We start from the raw sequence: 20,552 nt of genomic DNA, 5'->3' as shown, positions 1-20,552 counted from the left end.
CCCGCCAGCGCAGAACTGTGACGAATGTCGATCGAGAGTGGCGTAAAAGTCGCATGAATCATGAAGTCCGACTCTGGTTGCATTGCAAAACATCAGACCTGCATCTGATTTAGGACCACATATAAAAGATCAGATTCCATGTGATTTGTGCTGTTCACACTGTCGTGAAAAAAACCCACCTGAGTCACAAATGTGCAAAAAGAAAATCTGATTTGGGCCACATTTTCCTGCAGTGTGAACATAGCCTATGGCTGCATTAGTTTTAGCTAGGTGTACCTAATAAACTGGTAACTCAGTGTATGTAGCTGCTTCATTCAGCAGGATAAATGCAGGTTATAGGGAAAGACCAAAAACATACAAAACATTTTCTGTGAATCTCTTTTATTATTGATAGATACTCAACAAAATGCTTTATATGAATGTGCTGATATTTACAAATCAAGTGTTCTCACAGCATAAAAGAAAATATATGAAGCAGAAAGCATTTTCACTTTATTTACAAGCAGTTAATTTTCATCTGTTCAGTTCTATCACATCTACATGACAGCTGTTTTTCATGGCAAAGCTTGGAAAGATTCAAAGTTGACATTTCAAACCAAAGTATTATCTCTGTAAAGTGCAACTCAAGTGTGTTCTGCTGAGTCACTTCAGATCAAAATGAACATTATGATACAGCAGCTATATGAGGTAGATAATGTTTGTTAAAGACCACCTCCCATTTAACAATCATTCTGTTATATGAGTAAGTAAAAAACAATGAATTACAGAGAGTTCACATGTTATATCCTGATCAATGTGGCTTAAAAAATCATGAAATGCTGGTGTAAAAAAACTACATATGCAAGTATGTGTTCAGTGCAGCTTAAAAAGTTCTTCATTTTACACCCGACATTTAAGACTCAAACAAACATCCAGAATCTCTTCTGTTAGAGGACAGTGACCAAATAATGGAGCAGGATGAATCATGTTTCACTGTTGCGACAGAGAAGCTGGAGGTTACTGCCCTCAGGGTAAATTCCATCAACAGTATGTAAGAAGTGAATGTAGGCCCAGGTCTGTCTTAAACCTGCATTTTTTCTAATGTCCAGCAGGGGGCGACCCTAAGTCTGACTGTATAGAAGTACATGAGAAAATGACCCTACTTTACACTTGATTTATTACCTTAGTAAACATTGTTCTAATGAGTTTCTGGTCAAAATCACTAGTTTCAAGTCTTCTTTATCACAATATGATGTAGAATTTTAAAATTATGGTGCCATTTAGAGTAAAAATAAATGCTCTAGGACGTGGCTAAATTGTGATTGTCAAGTCGCTATAATAAGGCACTAAAAAAACGCTACTTTAAGCAATCGTAAGAAAAAACACTCACGAGTAAGTTGTTCTTTTTTTGTTCCCATTAAATCAAAATATATTGTCACTTAAAGGCCGTTATATTTTTACGGTCTCTTAAAAAATGACACAAAAGGGGCGCTGGTAGAGCAGGCGCCCCATGGTTACAGTCCTCGACACACCGATCGCAGGCTCGACTCCCAGTCTGCTAATCATTTGGTGCATGTCATAAATATCCAAACCTCTGGGGCGTACACAAATTTTGTCCTCCCCTGAATTTGTATGTCCCTCCAACATGACATACTAGCTAGCTAAGAGCTAGCTAGCACAGTTATGGGTCGTCAATGTCTTCATAACAATGTTCTCACTTGTAACGATATTGGCTTCTGTAAACGTCAATAAAAAATCCATGACATGTCCCTCCCTAGCTTTTATATTTTTAAAGCTAACCAAGCTAGCATTAACTCCACCCTTTCTTCCAAGTAGCGTCACTCTCAGCACCAAAAAACCAAGATGGCAGTCAAACTGCTAGACCCAAGCTTTAAAAAGAACAGTCCTCAACCAGTGGGGGACCTCCAGGTAGCTATGTCCACTTCTTATATAAAGTCTATGATAAATTCACATTATAAAGTTTCCTTTTAACTGCAATGTTCAATATATCCTTCAGCGCAGGAACACAGGGATTTTTCTGGTTAATTAAATCATTATATACAGTATACATTCATCTTCTGCAGTTTGCTATGGCAGTTAACTTTAGCAAACCTTAACATTACTTTACATTAGCTGTGTCCCTCAAATACAAGCTGTGCGTTCACACAATGTACTCAAAACAGTCAGCATGCAGACTAAAAAATGCCTGATTTTGAGTGTGCTGTTGATAAACACCACAGTCTCCTCATAGCTAGACACCAAGAGACACAAGTTCAAGTTATAGATCACTTTAACGCAGTTTGAAGTTAAAAAAATGTGCCTCAAATTTAAGGTTGTTTACATTCATTAGTGCGCGTCACATCATGTAAACCACTGTTTGAAGTGGGGGGTTTCTATACAAACAGTTGGAGACATACAGAGAAGACGAGGATGTGGAAAAAGATGAAGAAGGGGGAGTAAGCAGGGCCGCCCAGGCTGCTGCTGCTGGTCGTCATGATGCTGGGCGGCGTGGTGTTGCTGCTGGTGTTGCTGTTGGAGGCTGGAGATAAAAACACCCCGAGCGTGTTCGCCAAGAAGGTCCCAAAGCGGCTCAGTTTGGTTAAGACCGTCATTGAATCTGCTCGTGTTAGCCTGCTAGAGTTGTTTTCAAACGATAACACGGACGCTTGGAACCAAGAGCTGCCCACCTTACACATCAGAGGACCGCCAGAGTCACCCTAAACAACAAGGAAAGATGGACACGATCAAAGACAACGTATCGTCCACATTTACATACAGTCACATCTTTTTGTCGTTTTGATTTTCTTTGTTTCACCAAATCTGCTTTTCACATAACACTTTTGCATTAGTGGCATTGTTGGACATTTTATGAAATAAGCTTCTTCACTTTTCTGCGAAAAAGGTTGATTCTTCTCTAATGATAGGTTAAAAAAGCTGCGTTGCCAAGGGACTGTTTTTGCTAACACAGGTACTGTACATACAGTAATGCTGATTGACATTGTCCCTGAAAAAAATGAGTACATAAAACAAATTATGAAACTAGCAACAGTTAGCTTAGCTTAGCATAGCTTAGCATAAAGACTGGAAACAAGACTGGTTTTGTTAAAGGTAATAAAATCTTGCTGCCAGCACTATTACTGCTTTTTTGCACACTTTACTTTTATATGAATTTAATGAACAAGAATTACGTTTGAAAGTATTACAGCAGGTTTGGAAGTTAGTTAAGTATTTGTTGGTAATTTTGTCGCTACTTTGTCAAAGATGCCAACAAAGCAGCACAGTTCATGAAATGCCCACAGTACATAACATCAGATAGGTCAGTTCACCGTGTAACTGTCTTTAGTTTCTGATGGTTAGAGACCCGTAATCGCCTTCTAAAAATAGGAAGTCATAAAAAAGTTTGATAGTCTCCTGCTCTTTTTACTCACCTGCTCCAGTGTGAATGCTCCTGTACAAATTGTGTCACTTGATGACGCGTTTCCGCAATTTACAACTGAGGTCTGGAACTCCTGCAGAGTTTGTGTCTCTAAAATAAAATAAAAAAAGAATATTTTAAGAAGTGGACCAAACCCAGGCAGAAGTCACTTCTTCTTCTTAGTGTCTTAATTTTTAATCTAAAGAGGTTGAATGATGCAAGAATCAGTGAGACTTACCCCCGCCTCGCCCAGAGCTCCAGCCAGCGCCCCAGCAGGTCGAGCCCTCAGCGAAGGTTTGCCCGTTGTCCAGGCAGATGGGCTGGATGTAGTCGGACAGGGTGGGTTGGGTGGCCAGATGCAGCACAGCTACATTAGACCCGGTGAGGTTGCTCAGAGTGATATTCGACACGTTCAGTGTCACCTCAAAGGGGTTGGATCCGTTCTGGTTCAAACGACCCAAAATGACGGTCCATTCAGATGGTTTGGGAGAACTGTGGGAGGTAAAATGAACTGATTAGGACTCATCGATTGGATGTCTGATTGGTTTTGGTAGGATTTGACCTTTACAGATTCACAATTTTAGGTTGTTTTCTCAACAAATTGCAAGTTCATTACTGGCAAAACTGTCCAAACCACCACCTTCAAATTGGTCTCAGACGTAAGATATATTCATGCTTCCCAGAGGATTAATGTAATGGGATTTTTGGGAACACCTGACTTTTCCTACAAAGGACACCAGAAGTTGTCTGTTTCATGAATTGGCCATGACCCCAAGAGAACGCTGTTTAAAAACTTTGGTACTTATTACCTGCAAGACTAATGACATTCTCGTCCGTCTCAGCATGCTAACAAGCTAATGGTCATAGTGGCACAGCTGGAAGCACCTATACATGTTCGGGTCTTAATTACTGACAGATACAAAAAGTTTTGTGATGGTTTTGGCAGCCAGGAAACAAGCTGTAAAGGCTGCAATGTTATCACTGAGGCTTAATAAGCCTGATTAAAGTAGGTCCACCCTTATTTTTGCCACTTACAGGCTTAGATTGTTATTGAAAGTTTCTGACAACATCACAGAAAGGATCCCTGCAGAGATCGACCTTTCTGTCAAAGTGAGACACATTCTTTAATCCAGAAACGGCTGTTAAATCGCTCTCTTCAGAACCACTAGACTTTCTCACCTTGAGAAGCAGTTGGCGTTGCTCAACACAGAATCCGAGGCCACCAGAGTCCCACCACACACATGGCTTCCATTCTTCTGCAGACTCGCCATCCACGGCCACACCCCGGCTGTTGCTACCGAGTTTCCTCCTCCAATACGGGAATTCAAGGAGGCTTGTCCGCAGACCACAGCTGGAGGGAAAGGATGCATCATCATCAAATTGTGTTCAAACTCACCCAACATGTAAATTTGCACAAAAAAGGTGCACAAAAAAAATCAAAGTACTCACGACTTGCTGTGGTTGGGGGGGCGGTTGGTGCTGGTGGCAGGCCGTCGCAGGTCACGCTGAGGTCACTGTCGGTCCCAGTGGAGGTGAAGGAGACGAAGCCAGGCTGATTGCTGGTGATTTGACTGTTGATCCACGACTGATACTGGGACACACGAGTGTAGACTCCTGGAAAATTTGGTTGAGCACAACCTTGTCCAAAACTCACGACTCCTTGCAGGATCCAGCGACTGTTCTGCTTGGTAACCATCGGACCGCCGGAATCCCCCTTTAATAAGAGAGAAACGTTTAGGAGAGCGAATCTTTTCGGGATGTCAAATCTGACATAAATGCTGGTTTAAAAATGATCACCTGACAGGAGTCCTTCCCTCCAGCCTCCAGCCCAGCGCAGATCATGTTGTCCGTGATTGTGCCCACTCCATAGTTACAGTTACACTTTCTGTTCCCCACAACCGGCACCTCCACCTCCATCAAGTCTTGTGGGGAAGGAAGGGGCACTAAAGAGACAGAAAATTACTTCAGTTTACAACATGTGTGGAGGAATATGCTAACATCAACATTTTGTTTGTATTCTACACACAACCAAAACTAAGATTTATTTCCCAATTACGCCTAGTCCTGCTCTACTGTGCTGTGATTGGCTAGAAAGGCAAATACGTCACATACATGACTCGGGGCTGCTGTTCGTGTCTCCTGTGAAACCAAACTGTCAATATCATAACCCTAACCATGATCATTTCCTAAACATAACCAAAGTAAGTGGTTAACGTGGTGGTGAAACATCACAGTTTGGCTTGGTTTAGGCTCCAACATGAGTTGGTTTGGCTTTAAAAAAGGTCATGCTTTGGGTTCAAACAATAAGTTAACTTGGACTTCAACACAGGCCTCCTTTACTCCTGGGTGAAAGAACTTCCATAAAGAAAGCGCTACAAAGCAAACGCAATGGGTCCTAGTCAGTCACAACACAGTAGTATTAGCCAATCACAGCATAGTACTAGCTAACAACAGCACATTAGTAGTAACCAGTAATAGCACAGTACTACTGGCCAATAACGGCACATTAATACAAGGCAATATCAGTACCCTAGTACTGGCCAATACAGCACAGTAAATAGCCAATAAGAACACAGTAGCACTAGCCAATAACAGCACATTAGTACTGGCCAATCACAGCACAATACCAGCTAATAATAGCATATTAGTACCCAATAATAGCACAGCTGTACTGGCCAATATCAGGACAATAGTACTACACGATAACAGCACAGTAATACTAGCCAATAATAGCACAGCGGTACTGGCCAATAACAGCACAGTAGTACTGGGCAATATCAGCACCGTAGTACTGGCCAACAGGTACAGGGGGAAGTACAGCACAATCACGTATTGAAATGCAACAACCAAGGCAGGGATGAAAATACTGCTAGCAAAGAAATACCGGTTTCAATGGTAACGTATAAAACGTCCTTTATACTGTGTGGTATGATATGGAATGTTCAAAACCTTTTAGCTCCACATGTTCAAGGAAGAACTACATCTAAATACGTAATGGGACAAAGCAATGCCACCATTGAAGCCACACTACTTCTGAGAATAAATGTTGTTTCGTTGCTTTCTGACCCACCTCCAGATCCAATGTTGCCCCAGCCTGTGACCCAGGAGTCGATGCCGCTGAAGAAAGTGCTACCGGAGGCTGCCAGGCACACTGGCAGGATGAAGTTGGTGAACGGCACTGCCGAGGAGAGCCTCAGGAGGGAGATGTCGTTGTCGTTAGTCTGTGAGTTGTAATTGGGATGATTGATGATCTGCACGACCGTCCGAGACTCCTCGTTGGGGTTGGATCCCTCTTGACTCTGACGACCCAGATACACGATGAGATTGTTGGTGCTGGTACTGAAGTGATGGGAAGAGGAGCAAAACAGAGACATTCTTAAAGTTTGTAATTTTGTAATTTGTACATTATAAATCATAAGATCAAATCACTTTTAGCATTTTTAACCCCATAACTTGAGGCTTTTCTTACAGTATATATATTTATTTTTAAAAGATGTCAAACTGAGGTCTATCCCTGTATCTGTATACCTCGGGAAGCAGTGAGCAGCAGTCAGCACCCACTCACTGTTGATGAGAGACCCTCCACAGAAGTGCCTCCCGGAACTGTGCAGACTGGCCTGCCAGGGCCAGCTGCCCTCAGGGGCTGCCTGTCCTCCAACAATCCTGGTGTTCAGCGCAGGTTTACCACACACTAAAGACAGACAGACCGTAAGAACACGGTGAGCAATACTCTCCCCTCCCTGGATTAGCCCTCCTGTAGGATTATAATCTTCAGATGTTTGTTAAAGATTAAGATCCTGGGAGTGTGCTGGGATGCTCCCAGGTGTGTCCCAGTCATGATGTAAAACTATTCTCATTTCACAATTAGTCTAGACATTTCATTGCCTTTATTAAGTTAGAGATTCTGTGTTTGTCAGCAAGAATGATAGAAACGACACCGAACAACATGTTTTAAATTACACACATAACAGGAAGTAAAAAACTTGACGTACCTTCCAGCTGTGAGTGACACTCTGAAAAACAGAAAACAAACACTTTAGGAACAACAGTTCTGTCTTCATATGTGCTCATATATGTCTATAGCAACATGTGATGTGTACATGGGAAGGATTTATTTGTAGGTCCAAGGAAAACAGGTTGGGGACCTGCTGTAATATACTGTGTTCTGTTTCTATCAACCATTATTTCAAATTCCTTTTCAACCATTACAACAACAATAAAAGAAAATGTTCAGGTGGAAAATGTTGATTTTCTTTCATGAGATTGTTCTTTAAATGTTTACTGATGTGCTTGTTGTTGTTGACATTAGCGGAGGGGACACGTTTACCTTTAAGCTGAAAGGGACTGTAATAGAAGCACTTTTAGAGGAACTAGGAGGAAATAGTTTCATCTTCTTTGACCTTCTTTAACACAAGAAAGTTGGAAATATTCTGACTTTTAGTCTCTAATATGGTTCAAAGTCCAATAGCGCTGGATCCTACATTTCCCATAACGCAACTCTTTCATTGGAGCCTTTCTTTAACATTCCCTTGATCTTCTAGTGTGCTTGAATTTCTTCTGTTAATTTATTGCATTTTTGGCACCTCTTATTGTGATTTTATATTATTTTATTGTATATATTTCATTATTTATTTTCACATATATGTGCTATATATTTTATTCATACTGTATATATGTTGTGTTTAGGTGTTACGTGGCATTATTTTCTTCTACTAAAGCTTTTTTACAATTTATTTCAACAGATGTAGTCCCACTCAAGCCCCACCCAAGGTGCCCCCTCACCCTCACCTTGGTCTTGCATGTGATGCTAACAACACATACAGGTAACGTCATACATTGAAAGTATTTAAACATGCAGCCAGCTGAACACAAAAAGGCTCTCAGGACGTTTGCAGCACCTATTATTAAACTGATGTTACAAAATTCCTCACAAGCAGCAGAAAAGCATCAACTGCATGACAGCGATGACATCACTTCCTGCATTGACCGACAACATGCCGTTGTTTGTGCGAGGTGGGTGGTGTTGTCATTGTCTGCATGTCTTTCTCTTTTAGTCGTTTTCACACTCTCATGTTGTTTTAACGGATCGGCTGTTGTGTGGCATCGTGCTGCGTGTGTGTCCCATCAGACGGGTTTCAGAGCCTCGTCTGACAGGATTGTTAACATGCCTGCACTGTGTCAGCCTCAGTGTGAACACACACTGTCAAGATTACACAGGACACAGGGGGGGGACATATTCCAACTAAACATGCATTTCCATAATGTGTGATGACAGACGTAGAGGGCGGAGAGTCAGCGGAGGGAGGGGCGATACTGACAGACGTCTCAGAGCTGACTGGAGGGCTAATAATCACTGCCACACACATGTCACACATACATGCAACATCCCATGACACGAGGTGTTAAAGCGGAATTCAGATGATTATACACATTAAGTGCAGATTACTCTTTACAAGAGTGTAACAAAAGGAGAACAACAAGAAGCACAACTCTGTGTAAAACGTAGATAAGACAGATGCAATCATTTTTGACATGCATTCACTTGAAAACGGAACAAAAGCACGACACTTAATCAATCAGAATTGACTTTTTGACCGGGTATGTGCACATTCAATATTTTCCGTTTTTGATAATGAACGTTGGTGGTTTAGCATGGAGCTCTGCGGTTTCCTTTTTTTTATATGTGGATGAATGAATTGAACCTTGAACTCGATCTCTTCCTCACTACCACTGCTCAGGTGCCCTGTTGCAATGCATTTAACCCTTAAAGCCCCGGATAAGATTGTGGTCAGAATATCTTTAAAACTTTAAATCCTCATCCTTTCTTTCTTTCTGTCTTTCTTTGTAAACGAGTTGAGTGACCTTCAAACGTAAGTGTGGGAAATGACACAAAAGTTGTTGTTTTTTTCTTTGGTTAAATATTTTTTCACTCTTTAAAAGTCACCCTGTTTGGGTCCTAATTCTGACATAGAGGTTTGGATTAGGAGGACGCCTCACCCTGAGTTTATCATTTCCTCATTAAGCTGTGATGTCACAAATCTGTCCTGTAATCCCCGAATTAAAGTTCCCTTAAAGCTGCAAATATTCCTTTATTCCAACACGTTAAACTATCTTAAAACGATTGATATTTTTTGTTAAAGTAGGTACACGAAAGAATCAAACAATCTTTCCGATATGGAAATGCAGAATTTTAATCCAAACCAAAAAATGATTTAAATTTGAACTCCCATGTAAATATTGTATTATCCATCCTTTAAGGGTCATTAAGGTTTAAGAATCACAAATATTCTTTAAAACCCGAAATCATTACTGTCAGTCTGTTAAGGGTCAGATTTCTTCTTGCACACGTCACCCTGACGTGACATGTATAAAGAAGGTTTAGAGTTTAAAACTGTGACTGAATTTAACTTGTTGCACCGTGTTAGACTCCACAAACAATACAGATGTTAAAATAACTGAAGGTTGACACTATTTACTTTGTAATCAATCCAAAGCTTCCTTAAAATACAGGAGTTATAAATCCAGAAAAACACATTCATGTTGCAGTAATCTGTTTTAAATAAGTGATACTTTATAATAAAATGAGAAACTCAAAATGAGTTATTTATTAGACTTGAATACGTCTTATTAACACACAGTCAAGATTCCAAGCACAGTAACGTTTTCTATAAGTGGACCGTTTTTCGTCTGTCTCATGCCAGGTTGCCAATCAGAAGAACAAATGACCGCTGTGACACATTGGGTGTATTAATATACATCCATAGATTTTATTGCATGTGGAAATTAAAAATATAATCACATTAATATTTTAAGTTTTGCAATATAAACAGAAACTTTAAGAACAGATTAAAAAGGCTTTTTTCACTATAACTAAATAACCTAATTTAAAAACTAGTCTTTTTAGATACTAAACCAGATCAGGAATAAAAACTTTATAAACACGATTGATCGTGTTCAATTGGGTCTGTTTTTATCCACAAGTTGAGGCCCTGTTTGATGTATAAGATGTTGCGATTTATAGCGACATACTTTGTTAATGCACCGAGTGATTGACAGGACAACCCGTCACTCAGCTGCCTCCTGAACTACAATAATAATTACCTATTGTATAGGGAGAGTAGCATGGAGGCTAATCATTTCACTTTCCACCTTGAGGCAAAGTTGTAAAACAGGACACATGAAGAGTTCATTCTGGAGTACAAAGTTAAAGTTTGAGTGTTTTCATTACTAAAGGAAGTCTCTGTGTTTTTGTCTGCAACATATCGGAGGGAAAGTTTGTGCTTTTTATTCCTTATTTGTCTGAGAACGATACATGCTGCTTACTTTGTATGTTTATTAATTTCTAACGCTTAATAATTATGTTTTATTAACAGATGACAGAATTATCTTTGGACTACAGAACTTACTCAAGCAGTGCAACTTTAAGCATATTTCATTTCTTATTTCTCGCCTTGATTTGACTATTTTTATACTTTTGATTCATGCATATTTTCAGTGCACGTGACAGGCTTTGACAAGTACTTTGGTTTTGTATATTTTATTGATAAATCTGCATAAAGAGTTGAATTATAATTCAAGGTTTTGCACATGGGATCCAGTTCTGCAACAACTTAGCTCCTTTTAATTTATAATCAACTTCCTTGTTAATGTTTCTCCTGTCGTACAGCAGTCAGTGGATCTCAGACATGATTGGTTCAGGTGTGTGTGCATTGAGGAGGGTCCTTACCTTGCGTGAGGAGAGTCAGCAGAGTCGCTGCACAGATCACTTTGTGGAGAGCCATGGCCAGATGTCCATATCTTCCGATCTGCTCCTGTATAAATAAGCTTCTTCTCTCCTCCCTCTCTCTCCGTCTGTCTGCCTCCAGCACAAACACACCACTCACTGCCTCCCTGACAGACGCTGTCACCTGTCCAATGACACGCCCAACACCTCGCTGCTAATCACCTCCAGCAGACAGCGCACACACCTTCCTCTCCAGACAAATACTGTTCTTAAGTTACTTTTTATTCTTTCAGTTTCTTTCCCATTGATCACCTGATTTACGTGCCGACCCTTCGGAGGGATCAGACCACTGGACTAAACTAGTAGCTCAGACTAGCTGTACCTGGAGCAGCTCCAACTGTAGCATACAAACATTTTACTTTAAAATTGTACCTTAACTGATACTTTAACTTCACAAAGCTGGGAATACTGTTGTACTTTTTTGAATATACTTTAACTACATGAAGCTGAGAATACAGCGGTGCTTTCACTGCGACACACTTACTCTATAAAGCTGATGATACTTTTGTACTACACGTTTTATTAACGTCATATTAGCAGCGGTACACATGCACATGTTGACAAGCTGGAGAACTTCAAACTGGAAAAGTCGACTTCAGAAAACAAAGAACTACGTCAACAGCTGCATGACGTGGCATTTCCAAGTGGGACAACATCCTCATCCCCTCATTATGAACCAACCAATCACACCCCTCTGATATCATCAGTGAGTTTCTCCTGTGGTTCGCTTCTCATGGTAACTTACTGAGCTTTGAGAGCAGGTCGTGCGAGGGAGGAGGGAGAGAGACCGGTCAAACTGGTCCTCTTTACCATATGAATTTTGATATCACATTTATTTATGGAAGATATTCATTGTGCTCTAACGATGGAGCAGTGACTTCATTTGCACATTTACACAGTTGTCCTTCCTGTCTTCAGCAGCTGCAGCTGGATTAGGTTTAACTTCACAGTTTGCTCTGAGTTTGTAAAATATGCCGAATTAGCTGACGGCAAACTTGTCCATGTGTGCGACTGGTAATACGTAGCAGACTCTGTCCCTATAATGTGAACCAATCATAAAAACCCTGGGTTGACTTATTGAGTTGGTAACCAGCGTCAAGTGATTGCCTTTGTTAGGTTAAGTGAAGCCAGATCAGGAAAAGATACCCTGGGTGTGTTGAACTGGCTTGGTAGTATAGCCCCAGGACCATCATCATCATGTTGACCCTTTACCATCACTGCCATGTTTACCATCACTGCCATGTTGACCCTTTACCATCACTGCCATGTTTACCATCACTGCCATGTTGACCCTTTACCATCACTGCCATGTTAACCATCACTGCCATGTTGACCATCACTGCCATGTTAACCATCACTGCCATGTTGACCATCACTGCCATGTTGACCCTTTACCATCACTGCCATGTTAACCATCACTGCCATGTTGACCCTTTACCATCACTGCCATGTTGACCCTTCACCATCACTGCCATGTTGACCCTTTACCATCACTGCCATGTTGACCATCACTGCCATGTTGACCCTTTACCATCACTGCCATGTTGACCCTTTACCATCACTGCCATGTTTACCATCACTGCCATGTTGACCCTTTACCATCGCTACCATGTTGACCCTTTACCATCACTGCCATGTTGATCCTGGAACATCTCTGCCATGTTGATCCTGGAACACCACTGCCATGTTGGCCCTTTACCATCACTGCCATGTTGGCCCTTTACCATCACTACCATGTTGACCCTTTACCATCACTGCCATGTTGGCCCTTTACCATCACTGCCATGTTGGCCCTTTACCATCACTGCCATGTTGACCCTTTACCATCACTACCATGTTGACCCTTTACCATCACTGCCATGTTTACCATCACTGCCATGTTGACCCTTTACCATCGCTACCATGTTGACCCTTTACCATCACTGCCATGTTGATCCTGGAACATCTCTGCCATGTTGATCCTGGAACACCACTGCCATGTTGACCCTTTACCATCACTGCCATGTTGACCCTTTACCATCACTGCCATGTTTACCATCACTGCCATGTTGACCCTTTACCATCGCTACCATGTTGACCCTTTACCATCACTGCCATGTTGATCCTGGAACACCACTGCCATGTTGACCCTTTACCATCACTGCCATGTTGACCCTTTACCATCACTACCATGTTGACCCTTTACCATCACTGCCATGCTGACCCTTTACCATCACTGCCATGTTGATCCTTGATTGTTTATGTTGATCCTGAACCATCACTGCCATGTTGATCCTGGAACATCACTGCCATGTTGATCCTTGATAGTTTATGTTGATCCTGGACCACTCCCTTATTAACCCTGGAAAACGTGTTTTGTTGAACCAAGATTATCATCACTGGTTGATCCTGGATAATCTTTTTATCCAGGATCATATATGCCATGTTTATCCAAATACGTTATAAAAGGGAAGAGAAATCAACATAAGAAAATAATCTGTATTCACATGGGGAGGATGCTTCTGGCACAAAATAAACGTAAACAAATGATCCAGGATCATCATGACAGTGAATGGAAGTGTATCATAAAGCGCTGCAAACTTATGATAGATAGATCTATCATAGACCTGCTTTCGTTACAGAGTAAAAGAACAGGTGTATGGGGCACAAAATGGGAATGAAAAAGAGGCTCCATTCTCTCTATAAGAAGTCAGTGTACCATCAAACGAGTATTAAGCTGTTATTTCAAGCGTAATCGTAACATAATGTTGATTTAAGTGCATGTAGCTGAGTTTTAGTTGAATTTTAAAAGAAGATATTTCACTCCTTATTGACTTTACATTCATGCGTTGGTACTTCTTCCTCTACTCTGTAAACCACTTGAGTTCAAATGGTTCCTTCAATGACATGTTGCCTTTGTTTATTGATTCAAGCAGTGCTTAGTGTTGACATGACTTTCCAGTTTGTTGAAGCGTACACAGTCAAGAATGGGGAGGAGCTCTTGGTTTTGTTCCAAATGATAAAGTTCCAGGTTACACACAACTGTCATCCCCCACTTTTAACACACTGGGAGTCATGGAGTCTCACCTGGCAGCATTCCTGCAACTCTGCACACAAGTCTGGTTTGACTTGTGTCTGTTCCACTTCCTTCCTTAGGATGTCTTGAACTCTTCTTACACTTTGCAGAGGCTTTAACATATGTTTGCTGATCCTTATTAATAATCACATTGTAAAAATACTGCATAAAAATACAGAATTAACAGCTTAATATACTTTGAGCATCAAAAGTAAAAATACAAATGATTCATAATGCCCTTTTAGATATTACATGATTATACACATCATGCTATTTGTTGTGTAGAAGCTAAACATTGTAAAATAACCATGGTTCTCCGAGTCATATGAGTAAGGACTTTTTTATTTTGCCCAACTAGTTGAATAGCATTTATTTAAAAACCATTAAACTTTAAAGAACACCATCAAGGATGAGACAATATGCCCACAAATGCAATTAAAGAGTTATTGGTTGTTGTGATAATTCTTTATAGATGAAGGTCACTTATTTCAATGAGCTTTTTCCTCGAGCTAACATGCTAGTGCAAGTAGCTGATTCCCCTCAAATGTTTAACCAAATATGTTTTTTCAATTTTATACCTCCTAATGAGTCGAAATTCAAGCATAATGACGAGTTCAGTCCCAAAAAACTGAGCCTTTTTTGTTTGTCTTTTGTTTTTTTTAATGTAGTTTTTTAAATTAAATTTCAGACTTCTGGGCATTTGTGCCTTTACCTATGGAAGCCCGTTTCCACCACTTGGGTGAAAAAAAAATTCTATTGACATACTTTCTCAATATTTCGACTTATTATCTCAATATTTTGACTAATTCTTGATTTAATATGTCAAAATATTGAGAAAGTATCTCAATATAATGACTTACAGGATGTTTTATTTTTTCATCCAAGTGGCGGAAACAGGCTTCCATATTTATCTGACAGTAAAAGCTGCAGAGAGATGAGGCTAACTGGAACTACTTACCACACCCATAACATCATACCATTACCGATAATGAAGCAGATGAGCCATTAGTGGTAATTAATGATAGTAAACTGGATCCGCTAGATTTTTGTGTGTACTAACTCACTAGTTTAAAATATCAAACAAGAATTGAAGTAAAGCGACTAAATTGTGAGTGAGTTTTCAGAAGATTTAAAGGTTTATTATCTGATGAATCTACAAGGATAATCAGACTTTCAACACTGCACCGACGTTTGAAATGACACAGCAGATTTTTTCCAGGATGGAGTTCTGAGATTATTTACACCAAAGAACTTTAAGGTGAGTCAGAGCAGCTATGACGCTGATGGCCCTTTGACCTTCACCCGTCTATGCAGACAGCCGGACCGACACATGACAAATCTAAGAACAAGCCTGCTTTCTGCGCAGGAATGAACAAGTAAAACTACATTTGTTGGACGGAATTACCCACTAGCCATTGTCAATTCCATCAGATAGTGATTGTTTTGGAACAAGAGGAACCAGGAAAACTTTCAACACCAAAGAGGTCAAAAGTCAAGGTTTAGGTGCTGTAATCTCTGTGTGTCCATACCGTTGAAGGTTAAAGTTAAAACATTTATCATACCTATTGGATAAAGAGTGGAGAGGGTAAAAAGAATGAATAAATGTTAAAAAAAAAAAGAAAAGTTGTAAAAAGTGTATGTAATGGAAACAGTTAACTCATTTACTGGATGAATGGTGAAATAGCTAACTTTGTATTGTATCTAAAATTGTTTGATTAAGGGTAAAAGAGCTAATGTTAACTTATAAGTCACAGATAAATGGTTGAAATAGTTAGCTAACAATGAGGATAAATTGTGAAAAAATTCAAAAGTAATAAGTAAAAAAAAAATTGCCAAAATTATTGCATGAATGGTAAAAAAAAAGCTAACGTTTACCTGTAAGTCATGGATACATGGTTGTAAAGTTAGCTAAAAAATGGGAAAAGACGGTTAAAGTTCTGGATACATAATTGAAGTAGTCCGCCAGCTTGTAAAGTTAGCTGAAAATATTGGAAAGGTGGTAGAAAATGTATAAATAAATTGTTATTATAACAGTTAAAGTGAAGTAATGGATTATTGTGAAGTTGAAAACAATCACTTCAAATAATTGATTGCTAACGTAAACTTACAAGTAATGAATAAGGGGTTGAAATAGTAAGCTAAAAGGAATGGATACATTTTGAGAAAAATGGTCAAAGTAATAGATAAAGTTAAAAGCAATGAGCTAACATTAGTGAATGAAGGGTGAATGTGCTAACGTGAACTTATAAGTCATGGATAAATTGTTGTTAAGTTTGTTGAAAATATTGGAAAGGTGGTGGAAAACGTAAATTGTTCAGTTAGTTAGCTAAAAACAACAGATGAATCGTGAAAAAGGTCAAAGTAATGGAAAAAGTTGAAAACCAAAAACGTAAAAAATAATTGAATAAAAAGTGAGAAAGCTGACATAACTTATAAATAATAAAAAGTTAGCTAAAATCATTAGAAAGGTGGTTGAAATAGATCAATTGTTGACATAGTTATGGATAAATTGTACAGAGGTCAAAGTAAGGGTCAAAGTTAAAAACAATTTGCTAAAATTATTTAAAGAAGGGTGAAATAATAATCATGTTAACCTATAAGTCATATATAAATGGTTGTAAAGTGTGCTGAAAAAAATGGTAAAGTGGAAATGGATAAAATTTTGGCAAAAGATAAATTATTTAAATAGATAGCCAACAGTAATGGATGAATTGTGAAGAAGGTCGTAGTAACTGATATATAATCGAATACAATTTAATGAAGATTGAAAAAGCTAACTTATAGACACTGTATAATGGTGACAGTTTTCACCACTTCGTCACTATCTATCGCTGAATGAGGTAACACAGTGGTGATTGAGCCTGTGGCCCACTGATGAAAGCCTTTGCATTTGCAGTATTACAAACTGGGTGTCTGGGGCGGAAAAAAATCACAAGCTGCGCCCACTTAGTGACACGTTTTCCATCATGGTCTGCCAGAGAGGGTAGGTGGAGCTAAGCGGCTGCTTTTCCAGTCTCTGCAAGTGTTGCGAGTAAACAGTAATCTACTATGGCTGAACAAACAAAAAAAAGATTGATGACTACAGATACAACTTCAAAAATAAGTGAAAATCCAAAGAAGAAGAAACAAACTCGACGCTCAGATGCGGCAAAGCAACCGTCAGCCAGGAAAATCAAGAGTTCCAACCGTAACAAAGGGAGCAACCGTATCTGGAAAGTGTTCCCCTGCAAGTGCCGTTTATCACCATAAGGTGTTGCCAAATAGATCGAAACTGAGATCTTTTGAGATTATCACTTTAACTTAGCTAGAATAATATGAACAATGTTCAAATAGTTAGCCAGTGGATTAATAGTTAAAATAGTTAGCTAAAGGTCATGCTTGAACTATTGAAAGGGCTAAAAGTAATGGATGGTTGTTCCCTGTCTGCCCCTGCCTCCCACCCAATAAAGATAAACTATTCAAAAAAATAGACAGCTTCATGATAAGCGCATACTAACTCACAAAACTGCAACCCACTGAATACACCCAGGTGATATACATTTAACTGATTATATGACCTATTAAGCTAATTATCTGAAGTGATGAGTCACACAAATACTTGTGCACATACTGTATGTAGGTCAGCTTTGTTTTCTGTACTTCTTATTCATTTAGATCAATGAGTCTGTTTTCTCGTTCACATGGGAGTTATGTTGGTCCCTTTTTAAAAAGTCACATTAAATCTACTTTAATTCCATAGAAACAACAATTCTAAGGGGATTATGCTTTATGTATTATTTATTTGATTTACTAATGCACCCATTAAAAGGCCATATTAGGTGCCCTGAGTTTGGTTGAGATATATTCTTGGAAGCAGATGCACATAGGAAAACTATATGCCGAACGTAATGGGTAATTTTGGAGGTTACTTCGGGTCGAGGACACGTTTCTTCCAGGAACACACGACAGTTTCACACTTAGAGACAAACCTGATCTGCAAGTCAGAGACTAAAGACATTCTCAAGTTCATCAACGAAGTCTGCTTCAACAGTCGGACTGCAGGTATGTGTGCAGGTATGGGGAAGTGCACTTTTATCCACACAGCACCGGGCAATGCCTGTAAGGTAACAAAAACAAAGCTGGATGAACCAGTGAGACGGTTAATGACAAATGATGGGAAAGAATCTGAGAGGACATTTGCCAAAACGGCCGACATTTTGTCATCGAATTTAAAGCACATAATTTGTCTTGAAAAACAAAAACAAAATCAACAACACACAACTAAAAAAAAAACACCCATAGACACTTTACAGCACATCAACAACAACCAAACAGATTTAATGTATGCAGGACTGTTAGATTGGATCAGTTGTTGTATGCTAACCAAACATTTATCAGAACTATTTACGTATTTTGAAAAGACAAAATGTACCGAGGCATAGCAGTGACTCAAGTTCTAACATCAATGGTACACTTACATTTTGATGTCTATGAGGTATACTGTTTATAATGTTCACCCACTTAGTTTAGCATGTTAGATTCTGCAGGTATTTGTACATCAAACCAAATAATTAGAAACATTAAATTGTTGACCTGGATGAAAAGTCAGACAACTCCAAAGTTCATACGATTCATCATGAGAAGAACATGAATGTGTTACGTTTTATGGCAATCTATCCAATAGTTGTTCAAGCCCCTCTCCAGTGAAAATCAAGTGTTTAACCTTGTAAACATCTCCATGTGGTGTTCTTCATGAGCTTTAAGACTTATCAGGGACAACATCAGCAGTCACCTCCATGGCTGGGCCTGTCTGCTTTTAAACTCCAGTGTACCAAGGACAGGCTGAACAACACGTTTTCAGATTCAGTCACAAACGTAAGGAGCCAATCCCGTTAAAGGATGTATGCATATTATTAAGTGTAACCTATGGCAACCACTTCAGCGAAGCGCGAGCCAGCTGTAACCGTCATCGTAATTTTTGCAAACTCACCATCGACTGCTGACGTTAACGTTACTACATTTCAAGCTAGCTACGTTTCAACAAGTTGCCACTAAACGATGGCAGAGACGTGTTTTGTTTTCGTGACGGAGGGGGGCGGGGCCTATGCAGACTCTGGAATTTTCAATGAGAGGGAAGGAGGAGATGCCTTTGGAGGATTTTTACAAGGTAATTAAACATATTTTGCAGAAAAAAACATCATTTCAAGCAGAGCATTTTATATGTGTTAAAACGTGACTGGAGCTGCTCTTTGAGACATGTCACATTAAAAGCATATTTGAACCTGTTTAAGGGTTTAAACTGTCATTGTCACAACTAAGTCGGACAAGGTGAGTGCTTTAATTATTATCAAAGAAACGTCTACTCTGTGTGTGTGATTGTATTAATTTATTTAATGTCCTATTGTGAAGCTCTTAAGTAAATATGCATCTTCCCTCGTACCAGTGAATCATAGCTACTTGTGTAAGCAACTGCTGACAATAACAGCATTGTAATATTAATTACTCACCTCATTATAATTAATATAATGCCCGAGGCGTTAAATGAACCAGTTAACCTCGGCCTTTAACTGGCTTCACAGGAGAGTGATTCTGGCTACGCGTACAGTAGCGTGATGGCTCCATGATCAGTTCTGTTGTCCATGATTCATATTTGCAGTCATAGAACAAGATGCAAATGCTCTCTGGATCCAAGCGTTTGTGTTTACACAATGTGGGTTTATTGCTGTGGCTGCAGCTAACACAAGGCCACTTTAACAAGGGTGTGAACATGAGACAGAGCTCCCCAAAGGTGAAAATCATTAACTTAAAGCAGCAATGTGGAACTGTTTGGGTCTATAGTGAGAGTCTGACCTTTTTCCTGTACGTGCTCATGTGTTGTTACACTAAGAAAAAGTGTTCCTGCTTCCTTTTAACTGTTTAATGTATCACTTACTACGAATCTCTGCCAATTAAACTTTGCTCTTTCCGTCCGTGTGAATCTGACCCGGGAGGTAGTCACACACAGGCTCTAGTATTACACTGAGACTTTCATATACAGGAAAGAAAATTCTACTTCGTGCTCCAATCAAGGAGACAGACAAATCACGTTGTTAAGCTGTATTTTTTTCTGTTTTTTAATGTCTTTCTGTGTGAGGTTAAACTAGAAGCCATATGAATTGGACGTCTGAGCTAGCTACCAGGCTGAGCAGCCAATCGCACCAGTTTATAACTTACAGCTCAGAGAAAGAGTAATCAAAAATTAACTCCCAAGCGCCTTTGTGTATTGGTTGGGCAATTCCAGGCTGTGTGCTTCACTAATTTCACCTCAAAAGGTTTCTCACTGGTTATGAAACAGACTGAAA

General features: G+C 39.5%; 1 protein-coding gene across 1 annotated transcript; it reads right to left on the bottom strand.

Moving 5' to 3' along the window:
* Window positions 1-472: 472 nt before the first annotated feature.
* On the bottom strand, window positions 473-11,206 carry LOC138604025 (polyserase-2). Its single transcript, XM_069675834.1, has 10 exons — window positions 11,121-11,206; window positions 7,387-7,407; window positions 6,923-7,085; window positions 6,465-6,733; window positions 5,192-5,337; window positions 4,844-5,108; window positions 4,574-4,745; window positions 3,633-3,886; window positions 3,408-3,505; window positions 473-2,696 (listed from the first exon to the last, which is right to left on the bottom strand). Exons 1-10 carry the CDS (start codon window positions 11,173-11,175, stop codon window positions 2,373-2,375), a joined length of 1,767 nt encoding a protein of 588 aa, XP_069531935.1. The 5' UTR covers window positions 11,176-11,206; the 3' UTR covers window positions 473-2,372.
* Window positions 11,207-20,552: the final 9,346 nt, after the last annotated feature.

Source organism: Semicossyphus pulcher, unplaced genomic scaffold, assembly GCF_022749685.1.
Source record: "Semicossyphus pulcher isolate SPU_LCO1_2020_fin unplaced genomic scaffold, fSemPul1.0.p SCAF_25, whole genome shotgun sequence".
In the NCBI taxonomy this organism is placed as follows: Eukaryota; Metazoa; Chordata; class Actinopteri; order Labriformes; family Labridae; genus Semicossyphus; species Semicossyphus pulcher.
This window is presented reverse-complemented; position numbering and strand designations above follow the sequence as displayed.